Source organism: Peromyscus californicus, unplaced genomic scaffold (genome assembly GCF_007827085.1).
Source record: "Peromyscus californicus insignis strain IS unplaced genomic scaffold, ASM782708v3 Scaffold_16__1_contigs__length_79575227, whole genome shotgun sequence".
NCBI lineage: Eukaryota > Metazoa > Chordata > Mammalia > Rodentia > Cricetidae > Peromyscus > Peromyscus californicus.
Window position 1 is genome coordinate 11832405 of NW_026294458.1, and position 19835 is coordinate 11852239.

At 46.7% G+C, this 19835-nt stretch overlaps 1 protein-coding gene across 2 annotated transcripts in view; it reads left to right on the forward strand.

Annotated features, from left to right (window-relative positions):
- Window positions 1-19835, forward strand: part of Heg1 (heart development protein with EGF like domains 1) — an 80773-nt gene that overhangs the window by 54937 nt on the left and 6001 nt on the right. The window contains exons 14-17 of one of the 2 annotated variants that reach the window (XM_052740388.1): window positions 6543-6585; window positions 6902-6939; window positions 15427-15514; window positions 18027-18201. In XM_052740388.1, the coding sequence (XP_052596348.1) occupies window positions 6543-6585; window positions 6902-6939; window positions 15427-15514; window positions 18027-18201 (344 nt within the window). The remainder of the gene's footprint in view (window positions 1-6542; window positions 6586-6901; window positions 6940-15426; window positions 15515-18026; window positions 18202-19835) is intronic. The other variant, XM_052740389.1, reaches the window with a different exon arrangement.

The window sequence follows — 19835 nt, forward strand, 5'->3', positions numbered from 1 at the left end:
ACAGGCGCAAAGCTACACAGAGAAACCCTGTCTCGAAAAACCAAAAAAAAAAAAAAAAAAAAAAGAATATAGAAACATATTTGGGGCAGTACTTTCATCTTGAAAGTGCTTCTGACGGTGTTAGGTTTAGGTAGAAAATTATTCTGAGGTCCCATGTTAGCCTTCCATACGGGACCTGTGATAGGGTTAGAAGAACACCCTCTTTCCGAGCTGGGCTTCACGCCTGGCGTGATTGGTCGGTCCCCAGCCTCTCATTGTCAGCCTGACTGTTGCTTTGCATCAAGCGCCTAACCCCTTCTTTTCGGCTTTCCTGCCCTTCTTAGAAATGGGGCCTGGAGCTCGGCTGCGTGGGGACAGTGATGGCGCTGAAGTCTGTGTGTGTTGTGTGTGCGGTGTGCTATGGTGCCTGTGACAAAGGTGAGCAGGACCGTGGGTGTGCAGAGGAGCTGGGCCCTGCCTGCCACCCTTGCTCCTGACTGGCTTGGGCCACTTCTTTCTCCTTCCAAGTCAGCAATGTCCTAACTATCTCTTAGGCAACCTCGGTCAGAGGTTGTATTGGGACAACCTCTATAAGAAGGATGTCTACTTCAATTCTATATGTACCTTTGAAAGTACAGCAAAGACAGTCTAGTGATGTCTGTGTGAGACAGTAAGAGGCATGTGTGTATACCATATAAAAACTTGGCAATGTATAGCTTGAATTACAGCAATTTAGAAAAAAAAAATACACATTTCTTACTCTCTGTTTACACTGAGATTTGACCAGATTTGAGAAGACTTGAGGGGAGAGATAAGAAATGGACTCATTTTGTGGCCCGAGCTCACCTGGAACTCAGCATATAGGTAGCTCGGTCGCCAAGCTCATGATCTTCCTGTCTCGGCTTCCAGATTCCAGGCATATGTCACCATGATCCTTTTCAGGTTATTTTCAGTATGTGTGCTTTAAGTGACACAGGCGCCACCAACCTACTTTTACCCGGTAATGACTAAGAAACAGCCCGGGAAGACCCTGACTAGCCTTGGGGCTTCTTGTGGAAGCCCCATGAGGCCGTGTCTCAAGCAGTGGTCGCTGGCCTCTAATGAGTGGATTCTGGAGTTTTGTGGACTCTGGCTCTGTCAGATGGGTTAGCAGTGACATCTTCTGGCCATTGGTGTGGGAGCACAGACATTTACAATGAAAAGATGTGTCCTTCCTGGGTTTCTTAGCTTCCTTCCATCAGACAGGCATCAATTCTAGCAACCTTTCCCCCTCTTCTGACCAGATTAAGACTAGCATTTTTAAAGGTTTTGGGGGTGGGGTTGGGGGAGGGTGATTTGTTTTTTAAAAAAGGGTCTCACTATGTAGTCCTGGCTGGTCTTGAACAGAGATCTACCTGCCTCTGCCCCCTTAGTGCTGGGATTAAAAACATGCACCATCACACCTGGTGAAATGTTATTGTAATTTTATGTGGTTGTGTGTCTGTGTATGTGCTACATGTGTGCAAGTACCATAGGAGTCCGGAAGAGGGTCACATCCTCCAAAGTGGGAGTCACAGGTGGTTGGGAACCAAACTCCTGCCTCCTGGCCTAGCAGTAAGTGCTCTCAGTCACTGAGCCGTCTCTGCTGCCCAGATTCTAACAGACTTGATCTCTTCAGATGGCAAGCGCCTTCAGGGTGAAAATTGTGTCTAGGATAGGGCTTAGCATGTTGTAAGAAGGGTTCAAGGGTCTACTGAGGTGACCATAGGGCACCAAATGTGTCTAAGGGTCAGTCTTGACGTAGTGTCCTGCAAAGGAGTTATTAAAACTCCACCCTGTACTTTAAGCTTGATTTTGCTTTTTCCCTTAACAGTAGCAGAAACCCGGTGAGGCTATATATGCAAATTCTCGCCACATGCGTTCTGTCCCTAATGCTCCGGGGACAGAGTCCCTCTGGGGTATGTGTGATGAGGAACTGGGAGGGCCTTTACCAGCAAGGTTTTCCCTAAGAGTCCTAAGAGCAACACCAGGCACACAGGGACACTCAGTCTTTGACAAATGATGGGCACACCCTTTAAAGAAATATTTTACGTGTATATATTTGTTCCTTTGTTTGTTGTGAATGCATACATGTAGAGGTCAGAGGACATCTTAATGGAGTCGCTTCTCTTTCCACCATGTGGGTCTTGGGGCTTAAACTCAGGCCATCAGGCTTGGTGGCAGCAAATGTCTTTACCCACTGAACAACCTCACCAGCCTATGTCCTTCTGATTAAAGAAATGCTGACATCATGGAGTCAGGACACTTTTGGTGCTAAGTGAAAATAGCTCAAGCCACCAGCTGGAGCGCATGAGCAGGATGACAGATGGACCGTGCACATGACTGGGTGGTAGCCAGGAGCGGAGAGCTCCCACCCAGCAGAAGAGCGTTGGGTGTGTAGATGGATGGGAAAATGTTTTCAGGAAGAAGTGTTCAGAATAGAATACCGGTGACATCAGCCAAAGCAGGTGGAGAGGTGAGCTGTCCCTGTGGAGCACAGTCTGAGCCAGAAATCGTTGCTCAGGGGCTTCCCTCACTCCCAAAGTCCCACTGTAGAGCATGACACAGAGTAGGAGCGGGAGCACGAGTGAGGGTGTGCGGCTTTCTACTCAGGCCAGGAAAAGGCGGGAGCGTTCTGTTTGTTCCATACAGGGGGCCTTGCTTTCCTAAGGCCAGCAGAGAACTCAAGGTGTCAAAGATGGGGGATACAGCCTCATCTCCTCTCCAAATAGGGTATGATTACACTCTCTTGTGGAATAAAGGATTTGCAACACCTATTGAAAACCCATATATGAACCAGGCAGTGGAGACAGATACCTTTAATCCCAGTAGGTGGATCTCTGAATTCAAGGCCAGCCTGGTCTATAGAGTGAGTTTCAGGACAGCCAAGGCTACACAGAGAAACCCTGTCTCAAAAAACCAAAAAAGGGGAAAAAATTCATATAAAGAAACACGATTTTTAAATAGTAAAAAGGGGCCAGCAGGATGGTTCAGTGGGCAGGGACATGGGCCTGATGACCTTAGTTCAGTTCCCATATCCCCCAAAATAACAGAAAAGAACCGACTTCTGAGAGTTGTTCTCTGACTTCTACTTGTGCCCCATGACATGCACACACCTGCACACACACACACACACACACACACACACACACACACACACACACAAGTAAAAATAAATACGAACTTGAAAACATACTGCCTGGGCAGGGAGAATGAAATGTAATTCATTTACAAAGTAAATTTACTTGTAAATTACAAGTAATTCACAAAAGAAGAAACACAAACGGCAGTAACTATTTTTAAAAGTGCTCAACATCCCTAGTCATCAGGGGAAAGCAAATTAAAACTACTTTGGGATAGCACCTCACCCCACTCAGAATGGTTCGCATCAACAAATCTGACCACAGATGTGGGGACAGGGGCCCCTATTCCCTGCTGAGAGCATGGGGGTACAAATCAATACGTCAGTATGGGAGTCAGTTTGGAAGTTCCCTAAAAGATTAAAAATAGAACTACAGGAGTCAGCTGTTTCCCTGCTGGCTGGCTTCTACCTGGAGAACCCCACGCCCTACCAGAGAGATGTTCACACACCCATGTTTATGGCTGCTCTGTTTATGAGGAAACGAAACCAACCTAGATGGCCGTCAACAGATAGAGAATAAAAATGTGGCCCAGATACAGAAATGAAATGGAACATTAGTTCAGCTGTAAAGTAAAATGAGAGCATGAAATTTCCGGGAAGGAGAGGGAGTTGGAAGGTATGATATTAAGCAAGCTCACCCAAATTCTGAAAGAAAAGAAAATGGCCTGTAAGGTAGACATGTAGACATGCCAACAGCTTTAAGTGTGGGTGTCGTATAACATTTAGAAAGAAGACCTAGAAGGGTAATACTGGATAATGAGGAGCGTCTGAATGGGGCAAAAGGACGTGAGTCTTGAAAAAGAATAGAAAGCGAATTATTTTTCTAGTTTCAACTGTGTTGTAAGTTTTTTTTTTTCTTTTTTTGTGGTGGATAAGCGTATAAAAAGCATAACTGATTGTTAAAGTGTAAAACTCTAAGAGAAGCCACATGATGGTGGCGCAGACCTTTAATCCCAGCACTTGGGAGGCAGAGGCAGGCGGATTTCTGAGTTTGAGGCCAGCCTGGTCTATAGAGTGAGTTCTAGGACAGCCAGGGCTACACAGAGAAACCCTGTCTCAAACAACAAACAAAACAAGAATAAAAACAACAACTACAACAAAAAAAACCCTAAGCGAAGCTCTGTGGCTTCCGCACCATCATTCTGTTTGTTGAGATGTATAGAATTTGGGGCAGGGTAAGTGTGTATTTGTGCGGGTGGCTAAGTGATGTTTTCTTTGTGAGTTCACAATAAAATGATTTTCTTTTTGAGATAGGGTCTCACTTTGTAGCTCTGGCTGGCCTGGAACTTGCTATATAGACCAGGCTGCCCTCAAACTCATGAAGACCTGCCTCTGCCTCTAGAATGCTGGGATTAAAAGCCACCACACCCTGCTAAAGTGAATTTTATTATTATTATTATTGTTGTTGTTATTATTATTATTATTATTATTATTATTATTATTATTATAAAATCACAGATTTGGCTGGTTAGGTATAGCATGGGGGGAAAAAGAAAGGGAATGGGCATAGTGTCACATGCCTGTGACCTTAGCCTTGGGAAGCTGAGGAGTTCGGAGTTGAAGGCCTGCAAATGTACATAGTTAAGGGGAAAGTCAGGCTCAAGGGGAAACTGACTGCTTTGTTGAGACTGGAAGGAAAGGGAACGTATAGAAAGCTAACGAGGGCATTTGCTGAGGTAAACCATACACTCAGGACCTAAGCTCAGATACTAACGCCAAACCAGCAAGATCATGACTTTGAAAGGAGTCAGAGCGCATAAAGCAAAGCACCCTGGTGGTCCAGCAGACTCCCTATCTTTCGAGGCATTGAGACCCACAAGAAGTTTCTCTGGGCATGCTCACTGAGAGGTTACTGTGGTATCGTAGCAGTGTGGGCCATGGCATCCTGCAGTAGTAGATGGTGCCGGAGGGCTTTCTTGTGGCTGCTGCTTAAGGTAAACAGCCCAGAGTGCGTGAGTCTGACACTCGGGAAAAGCGAGTCTGCGGAGCCCATGGTGTATGCACGGCTCTCCAATGACGTGGTGAGATCAGTTTCAGGTTATCTGAACAGTGTTTTTCAAACTGTATTCCACAAAACGGTTGCAGTTAATGGGTGATGTATGACAGTAAAATGGATGCTAGAGATATTTAGCTTCTAGCATTAAAAACATAACAAGGAAAAATATCAAGCACATGTACCCAGTTAATACTGTAATGCACAAACTCATGGCAGAACACAGGAAGTCTGTGAGACCTCCCGTCCCAGCCTGCAGGGCTCGTACCCCCCACCCCATCCCCAGCCCATGCTGGCCTTTGCCACTCACAACTCTCCCTACTGCGTCTCTGCTCTCTGCTCCCTGTTGGCAGGCAGCTCTATATCCTGTGATTTTTTTTTTTTTGTCTGATCTCTTATGTGATGTGTATCAGGCATTAATCATGAATCAAATTTTTATCCTTCCTTGCTGCAGGGAATTTGTGTCCGGGGCCATTTTTCATTGTCTTCTCTCATCCGTGCATGCATCACCCTTGCTGGTGTTTGTCTGCGTTATTGGAATGTTGAAAGTATCCTGTGATCAGACAAGCTTGAGAATGGCTGACCCAGGAGAAGAGCTGGGCCTTAGCCTATCCAGGGGGCCCAGAGCTGTACCACCAGAGGGTTCAAATCTTTGTTCTTGGCAAGGTGAAAATTAGGACACATCTAGATACATGTTGAGAGAGACCAGCTCCCTCTCTTCCCCCAGGGTACTCTTGAGGAGGAGGAAGTGAGAAGTTCGTAGATAGAAATATAGAGAGGAGAGAGACAGATAGAAACACAGGGCATGTCGGGAGAGCCTGGGTCCTAATCCACCAGCCCCTTCTGTCTCTTCTAAAGGGCTTTTAAAGGAATGCCAAGGGGTGGAGCAAAAGACCTCCCCCAGCACAGCCAAGTGCAGAGCATCCCAAACACCTGGTGACCATGCACGTGGTCCAGCCATCTCCTAATGCAGCTGTGTAAAGCAAGCTCCGCTCTCACTAGGAAACCTTTGCGGGCTCCCACAACATCTAGGATCTCTGGCACAGATTATACAGTAAGGCATTCACTTATGAAAACCCGGGCATCGACCAGGACTGTGTTCCAGAGGGTGTCATCCACAACGCTTCTCCCTCCTGATGGAAAAGGGCTAAGATACATCACCACCTCTAAGAAACCATTACTATTACTATTCTCTCATAACCCTCTTTTTACTGATGGGGAACTGAGCCACACTGAGGTCAAGAAAAGTTTCTTGATCACTTTAAGAATTGAGATGACAACGGTTCAGGTCAGGATCTAGATAATTTTAAAACTTTTGGCTTCTGGAATATTCTTGTGGACTTTTGGGTGTTTAATTCAATGTGAGTTTTGGTCCTGTGGACCCTCATGGATTTTTCTTTTCTCTTTCAGCATGTGAAGATGGATATAGGCTTGAAAACGAAACCTGTATGAGGTGGGTTCCCTATTCACTTTTTCTGATGAAGTTTTTAAAAACTACTCTAAAAGACAGACCATCCAGGCAGATGGTGGTGGCGCACATCTTTGATCCCAGCACTTGGGAGGCAGAGGCAGGCGGATCTCTGAGTTCAAGGTCAGCCTGGTCTACAGAGTGAGTTCCAGGATGGCCAGGGCAACCCAGAATAACAAAACAGACAGACAGACCATCCTAATAAGGAACCTATCCTAAGTAAAGAAGTTTCTCATATGCATTGCCTCGTTACGGCTTTTGAGATCTGAATGTGAGTCTCCTTTGTCTCTCTCGTCTACAGTTGCCCATTCGGCCTTGGTGGTCTCAACTGTGGAAACCGTAAGTATCCCGAAGTGGAGAATTGTGACCAGGTGGGGCCCGGCCTACTGACATCTTCCTCCCCTCTCCACTGTGTGCTTAAGTCCTGTGCTGGGTGTGTGAGAAAAACAGAGTATGCCCTGCATAGTGCTTTCCCAAGCTCAGATTCTAAAGGAAGAAACAAACAGCCCTGCACAGCTCCGCCTGTGCTCTGAGCGTGCTAAGTCAGGCATGCGGTGGGAGGCGCGGAGCAGAGCCCACACCGGAGGGAGAATCCAAGCTACTCAGGAGTGTTGCTTGTAAATAATGGAATTGGAGGGAGGTTTAGAAAGACTTTGGGCAGATACAGGGGAGGAGTGAGAGTAGGAAGGATGTCCCAGAGCTGGGCTGGTGGGGGGAAGGGGCGGACGGAGGTGGGGGGGGGCACCATTTAGGACCCATTTAGAGTCTTGGGGCAGCCACAGGTCCATGGTGTTTGGGGTACAGTTTGTAAGTGGGTGTGCCCAAATTATGGAAGGAAAACCAGACGGGAAGTACAGCGTTAGGTTTGCAAAGTACACAGGAAGTTCCTAGGCTGCAATCGGTAACTGCTAGGGAGCTAGCAATTGCAGCACGGGAGAGTTACGAGATTGAGGAAAAGCCACTGAGATTGCAGTGAGCAAGAGAGAGCGTAAGAGTCAGGAGACTTCAGTGGTGTGCCAGCTGGGGACAGGAACCAGCCTGCGAAGTCACCTGCTACCAGGCGGAATCTTACTCCCCGAAGTAAAGCTCAGCGTGGTCAGGGCTGACGGTGTGGCAAGCGTGATCCAGTCCCTTCTGAACTGCAGTTGGAGGCATTTTAGATTGGCTTACACTGACGTTTTTCAAGATGGAAGTTACCTTCAAAATTATGAAACAAAATTTGTGATACAGGATATGGTAGAGTAGAAGAAGAAGAACAGCAACTAAGACAGTTTCGGGTAGCTTTGCCTCCTGTTGTACGGGTGAATGTGCAAATGGTAAATATCTACGTTCACCAGTTTGGAAGTAGACATGATTTTATTCCATGTGTGCTAAGACTCCCCAGTTGTGAGCCGGGCAGCGGTGGCGCACGCCTTTAATCCCAGCAATCGGGAGGCAGAGTCAGGCGGATCTCTGTGAGTTCGAGGCCAGCCTGGTCTACAAAGCAAGATCCAGGACAGGCACCAAAGCTACACAGAGGAACCCTGTCTTGAAAAAAAAGCAAAAACAAACAAAAAGACTCCCCGGTTGCCATTTCCCTCTGTATGTCCCACTTTTTATGTCTTCAGTGTACACAGCAAGCTTAGCTTAGCCTTTCTCCCCTACCCTAGCTTTCTTTTTATAACTTTTTTTTTTGAGACAAAGTCTCTCTATGTAGCCCTGGCTGTCCTGGAACCAGGCTGGCCTTGAACTCACAGAGATTCTGCCTCCTGAGTGCCGGGTTCTAGATCTTTCTAGTTTTGTGTTCGGGAGAATAGCTGTCATTCAGGAAGGGAGGATTGCATGTGTCCATGTTCTGGGTTATGTGCCGTTGCTGGGGGTTTTTTGTTTTGTTTTGTATATGACTGGCTGTTGCTAATGTCTGTCTAGGAAATGCATACCCTGCATCCATTTACTCTCTCAGCTCTTATGGTGAGAAAATCATCAAGTCTATTTGTTTGTGGAGGTCTTAAAAATAACCAGGATTTCTCTCAGGTCCCTGTGACCACTTTTCCCTTCCCCTTTTATCCAAGTGGCCATCATTATGTCCAGCAGACACTTGAATGGATTATTGGCTCTAGCCCACTTCAGGAACGGATACTGACAGTTTATCGTTAAACTGTGGTGACTTTGATAGCTACTTTAAGGTAGCGTTATAAAACATTTTATGGTAGCTGATAAAAATGTTATGACTTGTGATAACATGTGAAGTGACACTTGCTGTACATGCTTCAGCAGCACACACTGAGAGACACTTGCCACCTGGCTCTTTATCTGACGTCTAGACCCAGCCCTGGGTGTTGGCTACGGAGCTGGGGGCACCTGGACGTCTCCCCATTGGTGATGAAAGCCCCTGAGGAAGCCATGACTCATCATTCAGTGTTTTATACCACCCATCCTGGGGGCTGTCACCCAAGCTGATTTTGGTTTTCCTCTTTTAGTTTTGAGATGTGATCTTACTGTATATAGGCCAGGCTAGCCTCAAACTCACCATCATCCTGCCTCTGTCTCTCGAGTGCTAGGTTTACCGGTGTGCTCTCCCATGCCTGGTCTATCGATTTTCTGTAGGCAGGAAGTATCTCTAGATAGATTTCTTGGCACATTCTGTTCTCAACCCCAGTGAGACAGATAAGCCAGCTTTTCCCAGCCTCATGCATGACCTTGAAGTTCTCTCCTTCCTGCATTCCTGGCTGTCACCCAGTTTCTATATTCCAGGCATAGGCATCATCTGTGTTCTGCATTTCGAAAGGCTCTTGCTGGCTTTCCGGCTTTGCCCAGGTTCTACTCCTTGTAGAAAATACCCTTCAAAGGGGTAGAATGAATCATCCTCAAGGCTTTAGTCCCCAAGGACACGCAGACCACCCACTCCCAAGGCTCGGGGCTCCCACCAGCTTGTCCCTCTTCTTTCCCTGGAACCTTTGTCTCTGTTTGTCCCCCACATTCCGTCTTCTTCTCCAGTTGTCCAGAATTCTTCTCCAGATGTGTGACAGACCTGTCCCTTGTCCTTTGCTGTTTTCTTAGACTTCACGTCTCCTTTGTTGTTTGAACTTCACGTTGGGTCCTCCGCACAGGTGTGTCGTGTCTCCCCTGACGCTTTGGGTTGCTTCACCTTTTGCACCCTCGTTCATGTGTGTTTGCATGTATGCATGTAGTATGTATGTATGTATGTATGTATGTATGTATGTATGTGTATATTTATGTATGTGTGTATGTAATGTGTGTGTTTATATATGCGCACGTGTGTATATATATTTGTTTATTGAGTTATGGTCTAACATATCTCCCATACTAGCCTAAAACTTACTTTGTAACTTAAGATGGCCTCAAATTCACAATCCTCCTGCTTCAGTCTTCCAAGTGCTGGGATTACAGACAGGTGCTACTATGCCAGCCACTTGGTTCTCTTTTTAAAATTTTTACTTTGTAGCCGGGCGGTGGTGGCGCACGCCTTTAATCCCAGCACTCGGGAGGCAGAGGCAGGCGGATCTCTGTGAGTTCGAGGCCAGCCTGGTCTACAGCGCGAGATCCAGGAAAGGCGCAAAGCTACACAGAGAAACCCTGTCTCGAAAAAACCAAAAAAAAAAAAATTTTTTACTTTGTCATAGCATAGAACGATGTAAAATCGTTGATTTTTCCCTTTTCAAACCCCAAATCAATTAGAGTATAGGTGTAAGGTAAGGAAAGAGGAGGAGTACACCATCCATCACCCATTGTTCACTACACACCATCTCTGTGAGGACCAGCAGCCCCAGTTAGCAGGGAAAGAGGAGGATGCACATCATCTGTCACCCATTATACACCACACACCGTCTTCATGAGGACCAGCAGCCCCAGTTACCAGGGAAAGAAGAGGATGCACATCATCCATCCATCACCCATTATACACCATACACCATCTTCATGAGGACCAGCAGCCCCAGTTACCAGGGGAAGAGGAGGATGCACATCATTCATCCATCATCCATTCATTATACACCACACACCGTCTTCGTGAGGACCAGCAGCCCCAGTTACCAGGTACCTACTTGACACAGTTTCAGATCTCCTCACTCCACACCTATGAAATCAGAATCTGGAAATTTACCAAACTCAGTGGCTTGCTTGTATGTTGCATTGCATACATCCTACAGCTTGAAGAACACACGTCATCCATGTGAATGTGCATCTCTTTTTTCAAGGAATTGGACTCCACTGGATGTACTATTTTGTAACCTGTTTTTCTAAACTTTTAAACTGAATATTTTATTTTATGTAAATGAGTATTTTCCCTGCATGTGTGTACAGTGCATGCCTGGTGCCCACAGAGGCCAGAAGAGAGCATTGGAGCCTCTGGAACTGGAGTTACAGATGGTTGGGAGCCACCATGTGGGTGTGGGAATTGAACTCAGGTCCTCTGGAGAGCAGCCAGGACCGAGCCATCTCTCCAGCCCTGTAACCTGTTTATAACTGTGCAGTGTTTTCATTTCTATACTCTTATTACATCACCTTGGATAGTGCTATACTATTCTGTGCTACAATTTAAGTGCGTTGTCCCTCTGGTGACCTTTTTTATGGGCTCATCCTCTAAGCCATTTCTCTGATTTATGGCCACTGTCGCCTCATGACTGTAGAACTCACACTGTTGTTCCAGATTAGTTTTTTACCATGGACAGACATTCTTGTCCATCCCTCTTTTGGACGCATTCCACATGCCCTTTTTTTCAAAGCCTGTGGCTCAACAGAGATCTCATCCAAGTGTGGCTTTTAGAGCCATCTTTTCTGTTCGCAGTCTCTTCCAGTGAACTAGAGCATTCCACCTAGCTATATCCCCCCTACTGTCTTCCACCCACAACCTGGTACACAAAGAACTTTTCTCTCTGCTCTCCCTGTCATTGTCGCACGGGGCTGCACGGAGATTCAGGTCAGAGGAAGTGCAGGAGTCACTCAGCGCAGTTGTCCAGAAAGACGAAACACTTAGGAGGAAGGAACGATCGATAATCACGCGGAAGTCAGAGCAAGCAGTCATTCCGATGGCCTCAACTGGCTCCCTTTCCCATCATAACACAGGGGAAGCAGGGCTTGGGGGAGGAGAACCCTAGTCTGTGTTGGGTATCCCCATGGCCTGGTGAGGTGGAAGGGACAGGAACTCCAGCAGAGAGGGAGAGTCCCATGAAAATCATCATAATGTGGGCAGTAGGCCCTGGGGAGGTTCACACATAGCCTGGAGACTTGGAAATTGGGAAACTTCAGAGGAAGGAAAGGAAGGGCCTTGAGCAGAGCTGTCGGAAGATGGGGAGGCTTCAAAGACACACCTCTGACCTTATGTGGTTAAATACTGAATGAGTTTTAAAAGAAATCCAATAAGGCTGCGTAGAAAGCTCTGTTGCATGGTTTTAAAGGAAGAAAGCGTGTCCTTTTTAAAGGAAGTTCTTCTGGAGTAAAAGGCTGGCAAGCTTAGGCAGTTTGGAAGGACTTGTCCTGGGACCCGGTGTCAGGCATGGTAGGAATCGTTGGAGTGGGCTCCTCTGGCAGCCGAGGTCAGAGCTTGCAGAGTGCATCCGAGTGTGGCTCCACCTCCTCTCTGCTTTTACCTGGGGTGACTGTCCGCAGCTTCCTTCCCTTCCCAGACCACGTGATGGAAAACAGAGTCCCCATATAGCTCTCGAGTGTGTGTGAAAGAGAAAGTTCTCTCTATTTTCCACTTGAGTGTGGGTCATGTACTCATTCCTCATCAGCTGTGGCCAAGGATGTCAACATGAGTGAGCACCCCCACTGCAGAGGGAGGGAGGAAGTCATTCCCAGAAGAGGTGGGCTCTACAGACAATGGGTTTCTTCCAAACAACCATGTAGCCAAAGCGAAGAGCTCCTGAGGAAGGGGGAGGCCCAGAGTGGGTTGGTTTGGTGGACAAATACAAGCAGAGATCACAGCCTCAAGCTGAGAGGGTGGTGGAAGGAGCCATTGCTGGCGAGGCCTGAGGACCCCGGCTTCATCTGGCAGCATCTCCTCAGACTAGAGAGCACAGGGCAGACAGATGGTGTCTCTGTCTCTGTCCTACAAAGTTAGAAGTAAACATGATCATTGGCATTAGGGAAGAAAGGCCCCATGAAGCTCTGTGGCTCAGGAAACTAAAGTCAGTCTTTGCACCCAAAGGATCAGTTAAAATGATCCTGTAAGACAGTGCCCTAGGTAGAGATGGTGAAGGGTATGTGAGATCTCGTCTCCTGTTCATTTTTATCATTATTTCCTTTATTTAAATATTTTTAATTAGCATATACACTTTCAGGTTTCACGGTGGCATTTTCAAACATAATTCTTTTATGTTAATTCTTCTTACCCTACTGTAACCTGAGGTAAAGCCTTTCTGTTCTGATTGCCCAGTCCCAAATAATCATCCAGAGGCTTATATTACTTATAAATGTTTGGCCGATGGCTCTGGCTTATATTTAAATTAACCCATTTCTATTAATCTATGCATCGCCACATGGCCCATGGCTTACCGGTTCTCTGACATCTTGTTCCTTGGGTGGCTGGTTCACATCTGCCCGACTCTGCCCTCCCTCTCCCTCTATCTGCATTTGGCTTTCCCACCCAGCCTTATTCTGCCTGGCTACAGGCCAAATCAGCTTTATTTATCAACCAGTGAGAGCACCACATACAGAAAGACCATCTCACAGCAGCCTCCCTGCCCCCTGAGTACCCTTCCACCTCCCCACAGCCTCCTTCGCTCAGGTCACATGTGGCCTGTGGCCTCCCCGGTCACCTCCTTTTTTAACCAACCTCTCATGGTCTCCTTTCTAGTGTTCTAACTCCCGCTCACTCTCAATACATTCATATAAACATTGCAAGCTAGGTTCCAGATTCCTGAGTCTGGGTTACTTCGCTTGGTCCACAGTGAATGTCTTTAAAAGGAAAAAAAAGGGGGGGGGGGAGTATATGATAGTTGGTCCCTCAAGGGAAAGAAGAGGGACCATGTGAGATTTTATTGTTTATTTAAAAAGCTATCCTGCCGGGTATGATGGCACATGCTTGTAATTCTAGTACTTGGAAAGTTGGAGCAAGAGGATTGTGAGTTTGAGGCCAACCTGGGCTACATAGTGAGTTCCAAGCTACCCTAGGCTATAAAACCTGAGTTATTCCTCCCCCTCACTGTCTGCCTTCTACTCTCCTGTCATTGTGTGTGTGTGTGTGTGTGTGTGTGTGTGTGTGTGTGTGTGTGTGCATGTTGAGAGAGAGTATGTGTGTATATGTGTGTATATGTATGTGTGTGAAAGAGAGAGTGTGTGTGTGTGTAAGAGAGAGTGTGTGTGTGTGAGAGAGAATGTATGTGTGTGTATGTGTGTGTGTGTATGAGAGAGAGACAGAGAGTGTGTGTGAGAAAGAGAGTATGTGTGTGTGTGAGACAGAAACAGAGAGAGAGAGAGAGAGAGAGAGAGAGAGAGAGAGAGAGAGAGAGAGAGAGAGAGAGATTTTAATTTAGATTTCTCAGTGTAAGAGAAAGCAGACAATATTCACATTTCTGAGCATGGCTTGTTTTACTTAAAATGATGTTATCTAGGTCCATCCATTTTCCTGCAAAATACATTGTTTTTCAGACAAAATCATTGATTTCAGAGGGAATGTGCTGGAACCTGCAGTCACTCACAGGGGTCAAATAGTGGACATTTGGTTGTTTTGCTGGAAGCGAGAAAATTTAGTGGGGTGTATGGGTTTTTTTTTGTTTTTTGAGACAGGTTCTCATTGTAGCTATGGCTGTCCTGAAACTTGCTTTATAGACCAAACTGTTCTTGAACTCAGAGATCCACCTGCCTCTGCCTCCCGAGTGCTGGGATTAAAGGCGTGCACAACCATGCCCAACTAAAATAAATATTTTTAAAAAAAGAAAATCTAGTTACTAGCCTTTCATTCTAGGTCTTGCAAACTAAAAAACCAATTTTAATTGTATTTCCACAAGAAAAAAATAGAATATTTAATGTCATTTATAAGAATTAATTTTGCTACAAATATACAGATATAAAACCCAATTAATCAGACTTTCCAGCATTATTCTATCAGTGCTGATTTCTGGTAGTTAAGTTTATGTATAAGGAGCCTCCTGGGTCCCTGGTGTGGATTATTCAGTGATCCCAGACCCTGCACTTAACAGACCAGTAATAGTTCTTCTGAAATTGAAGAACTTGGCTCAGTTGTATTACCAAGTAAGACTCTAAAACTGAATCTAGCTCTGTTTTGTTGTTTTGTTTTTTGGTTTTTTGCTTTTTTTTTTTTTTTTTTAGACGGGATTTCTCTGTGTAGCCCTGGCTGTCCTGGGCTACACAGAGAAATCCCGTCTAAAAAAATGAACTAGCTCTATAGACCAGGCTGGCCTCGAACTCATAGAGATCCGCCTGCCTCTGCCTCCAGTGGGTATCAAACATCTTTATCTCTGCTGTCACCATCAAGATAACAAGCTAAATTCCCTGATGTATGTTTTTCACACAATAAAAGGCACCCATCTTAAATGAGAGAGGGAACCAAACTGTAAGAGTAAAATCCCTCAGGACAGTTTGGGGAAACTTAATGCTTGCCTGTCTCTTTCCCTTTTGTGGTTGAGTGACATCATCAGGCTGTCCCACAGGAAGAATTTCAGGGCCACCACCCTAGAAGGGGCTGAACGGGGAAATCCTGTCAAGACAGAGAAAGTGGAACTGTAGCCTTAGAGATTTCTGGGCCAGAGACCTGGCAATGGGAGAGAGCAGCTGGAGCTTTGCAGGCAGGGGTGGGGGTGGGGTGGAGGCTTTTTACTCGTGGCCTCCTGCCAATCCACCCTGTCTGTCTGTCTGTCCCTTTAGCCTACCAGCTCATCACTGTGGTGATAGCAGCCGCAGGAGGTGGCCTTCTTCTCATCCTGGGCATCGCACTGATTGTCACCTGTTGCAGGTGAGTGGTGAGAACTCACATCTACATCCTGTTTGACCAGCCGTGCTATGCAGAGGGTCAGCTTGTCACCTTGAATAAACTAGCATTGGGGAAACTGAGGCAAAAGGAAAATGACTTTGAGGATGAGGACAGCCTGGGTCGATAGCAAGTTCTAGGCAAGCCTGGGCTACATAATAAAAAAATCCCGTCTCCAAAGAACCAAAAATAAATAACACAAGCACCAAAATAAAAAGGCGAATTGGATTTTATCAAAATCCAGAACTTTGACCCTCCAGAGCTGAGGACGTATGTGGCTCCGTGGGTAGAGGGCTTGCCTTGCACGCGTGAAGCCCTGTGTTTGCTCTGCCCACCCCCAGTGGTGCAAAAACTAAGCGTGGTGTTGTCCTCTTCTGAACCAGCCCAGCAGGTAAAGGCAGGAAGAATTGATAATTCAAAGTCATCCTCGGCTAGAAAGCAAGCTCAAGGACAGCCAGGGATACAGGAAGCTGTTCTAAAAATACAAAACAGCCGGATTCGGTGACACACGTCTTTAATCCCAGCACTCTGGAGACAGACACTTGGGTCTCCTTGAGTTAAAGGCCGATCTGATGGGAACACATCCACACAAGAATGTGTTTCTTGTGTATTCACAAGAAATATCCTGGTATATTCACAGCGATTCTATTCCTAAAAGTCAAAGGGGGAAATGATCCCAGTGCCTGTGGGCTGATGAATAAAAAAAAAAATGTGACTGATCTGTACCCCAAAGCCAACAGTCAGCCATTGACTGACACATGGGCAGACCTTCACAATCTTATTCTAAGTGAAAAAAGGCATCTGAAAGACCGTCAGGGGTGTGGTATGAATATGAGTTATTAAAGTGGTCTGTGTCTAATAGAGACAGAAAGTAGACTAGTTGGAGTCTAGGGCAGAGGGCAGGTTAGGGAAGTTGGAAGACGGGATGGTTGCTAAGGGGTTGGTGATGAAGCGGTTTTGAAATTGTGATGATGGTCGCACCACTGTGAATATGTTAAAAATCATTGAAAGAGTAAATCGTAGGGTTGCATCAATCGTCTCTCAGGGCTGTGTATATAGAGAGAAGCAGACGAAGACTCGGGGAGGGAGAGGGCTGCCTGATTTATTTTAGCAGTAAAGAGGCTGGAGCCATGGTTTGGATGAAAGTGACCTTTGCTCCGGGCTTCCTGTGATGGAGTTTCCATGGGAAGGGAAGAGAAAGGGGAGACTAGATCCCTCTTGTCTACAATTACCTGTTCAAGTAAAGGAAAATTACAATCATTGACTTAGAGGATATCCAATGGAATTATTTGTTCGTAACAGATGGAGGGACCTTTCCAAAATAGCTCGTTATCTGTTTGTGCCAGTGATATAAGGACATTTTAAGGCATCCTCTGCCTCCAGGAAGGCCACCAAGAATAACTTACTGTCAGCACTCCCTCCCTCAGGAGTGCAGGGTGCATGGTACAGCCATCCTTTCTCACATAGAAATCAGAGATAAGCATGCGTGGAAATAAACTGGAGCAGTTATGTAGAGAAACAGAGCTTGACAGCTGGGAGGACCTAAGCCTTGTATTGGCAACATTCTCTGTCACACAGTGTAGTCATTCTTGGAGGGAGCCTGGGCGCTTGGTTACTGGAAAGTGAAAACAGCAGTGGGGTCATCCTGTCCCACCTCAGTAGTGGCAGCTCTGCTCTGAGCCCGAAGGAAGGACCGGTACTGAGGCCATGCTTTATGACGCTGAGTCATTTCCATCCTTTCCCGGAAACTTAAAGTGCAGGACGAACAGCGGGCTTCAGATTCTCTTACTCAGAGCAAATAATAATGAAATATTCCTGATCCTCCACCCACAAGACAGACGGTTGCCCTGACCATTTCTAGGCAGTGAAACCTCACGGTTGGGCTTCTGGGCCTGCTAAAATGAGAACGTGGAGAGTCTATAAGCTGGGGGCCCCATCAAGGTTTTATGGCTTGTGAAGTTGTAAATAAAACATGGCTGGAGAGAGGAGAGACCAACCCCGTCCCAGGTGGCTAGTAGCTGCAGGGGAGCCAGAGCTGCCCGAGGCCTGGCTCCCCATTCTGGAACAGCGGTGACGCTTCATCTGTGGCTACTGAGGTTTGGCCACCATTGAACTCCTTTCCTGCCCACAGGCACCTGTGAATCCTGATTCTTGTGCCCCTCACGATCCCAGGGCACAGTACCCTCTGCTCCCAGCGGACACTAATGGCTCCTTTGGGGCTGTCTTCATGTTCCATTTGGACTCTTGAATTTAGGAAGTCTTTTTACATCTTCTTTTGCATGGCAGAGGGGGCACCTAATGTCAGTTTTAGGTTTTTTAGTCAAATACTAAATTACAGTAGCCTTTCTGGTGGGCAGCCATGTGGGAGTGCAGGGGCAGGCAGTTCCCCCTCTAATTTATGTTGCCAAACACACTCAACGGTCTTGTGGCCTCGGAGGCCGTCTCCTGACACAACTTACTGATAGAACTTGTCGTACATTCTCTTAACGTCTCACAGAAAGAGTAAAAATGACATAAGTAAGCTCATCTTCAAAAGCGGGGACTTCCAAATGTCCCCGTACGCCGAGTACCCCAAGAATCCTCGCTCACAAGAATGGGGCCGAGAAGCCATTGAAATGCACGAGAACGGGAGCACCAAAAACCTTCTGCAGATGACAGACGTGTACTACTCGGTAGGTGCCTGTGCCCAGCCGGCCTCGGGCCCCAGCTCAGAGCTCCTTGTGAAAGTATCGGAGTTAATTAAGGCCTCAAGAGACTAGGGACAGCGAGCCTCTCAGATAACACAGTTTGTTTACCATCCAGTTTAACAATGGCCTGGTTGCACGGTATTTATCCGTTTGAGTATCGGGGATACTTCCACAGAGTAAATTACTGTTAGCGAGTGGGGAGTCGTAATCCCTCAACTCGCTTTTCTGAGTAGGAACGGGAACTTCAAAGGAAGAGAGAGAGTGTGGTTTTAGCCCTTTGCCCTCTTCTGTGGTTTGCTATCTCGAATCTCACCCCCTGTGGTTTGTCAGTCAAAACTGGGAGCCGGGAAAGATGCGGCCAGAATGGCTGGATGGCATCTTCACCTTGGAGGTTTTAGAAACTCAGTGGATAATCACTGGCTCCATCCAGCCCTGGACTACATCACCGGGAAAGCTGGGAGCAAGCCCTAAGCCAGTAGTCAGTGCTTCTCAACCAACCTGATGCGGCGGCTCTTTGACACAGTCCCTCGTGTTGTGGTGACCCCCCAACCATACAATTATTTTCCGTGCTACTTCATAACAGTAATTCTGCTACTGTTATGAATCGTAGTGTACATATCTGATATGCAACCCCTGTGAAAGAGTTGTTCGACCCACCCACCCCAGGGGTCTCGACCCACCAGGTGAGAACCACCACCTTAAGCCCCTTTTCCTGTCCCACACTGAAGGAAATACAACTTTTATTCCTATTCCATTCAGTTCAGCTCAAGTCACGGCGTCAGCCGTCAGCAGACACAAATGCAGATATCTGAGCAGAAAAATAAACATGTCAGGTGACTTCTCATCAGTTTGCTGTGTAGCAATAAACATGAGACCTTGCCCTGTGGGGACTTAATGGCGCTAGACATTTCGCTATAGAAACCATAATCCCTCTGGTTGCTATGGGGATGAACCAGGAGGATCAGACTTTGGATGGGAGGGGCAGGTTTGTTCCAGTGTGCTCTCTGAAAATTTTCAACCAGGAGGAAGAACAAGGAAGGTGGAAAAAATAAATATGGATGTGTACCTGTAGTTGAACATCCTGTTGATAGTTCAACATCCTGTTTCCTAACGGGCACTGGTCTTTTGCCTCTGTCAGGAATATCTTTTCCCTTCCCTAACCGATGCTGTAGTAAGTGTATCCTAACCCCACATTCTTTGCTAGGGACTCCTCAGCCCTGGTGTGGTGTGTTAATTCTAACAAACAAGCAGGCAGTAAGTATCCTGGGACCCTGCCTCTCTGTGCATACCCACGGCATTGTCTTAAGTCTCCTTAGGAGCTCAGGTGAACACGCTTAATTAGGGTTTCTATCGCTTCGAGGAAACCCCATGACCAAAAGCCCCGTGGGAAGGAAAAGGTTTATTCACTTCACACTTTCACATGGCCACATCACCGAAGGGAGTCAGAACAAGAACTCAAGCGAGGCAGGAACCTGGAGGCAGGAGCTGGTGCAGAGGCCATGGAGGGGTGCTGCTCATGGTTTGCTCAGCCTGCTTTCTTATAACACCCAGGACCACCAGCCCAGGGATGGCCCCACCCAGAATGGGCTGGGCCCTCCCCCATCAATCACTAAGAAAAT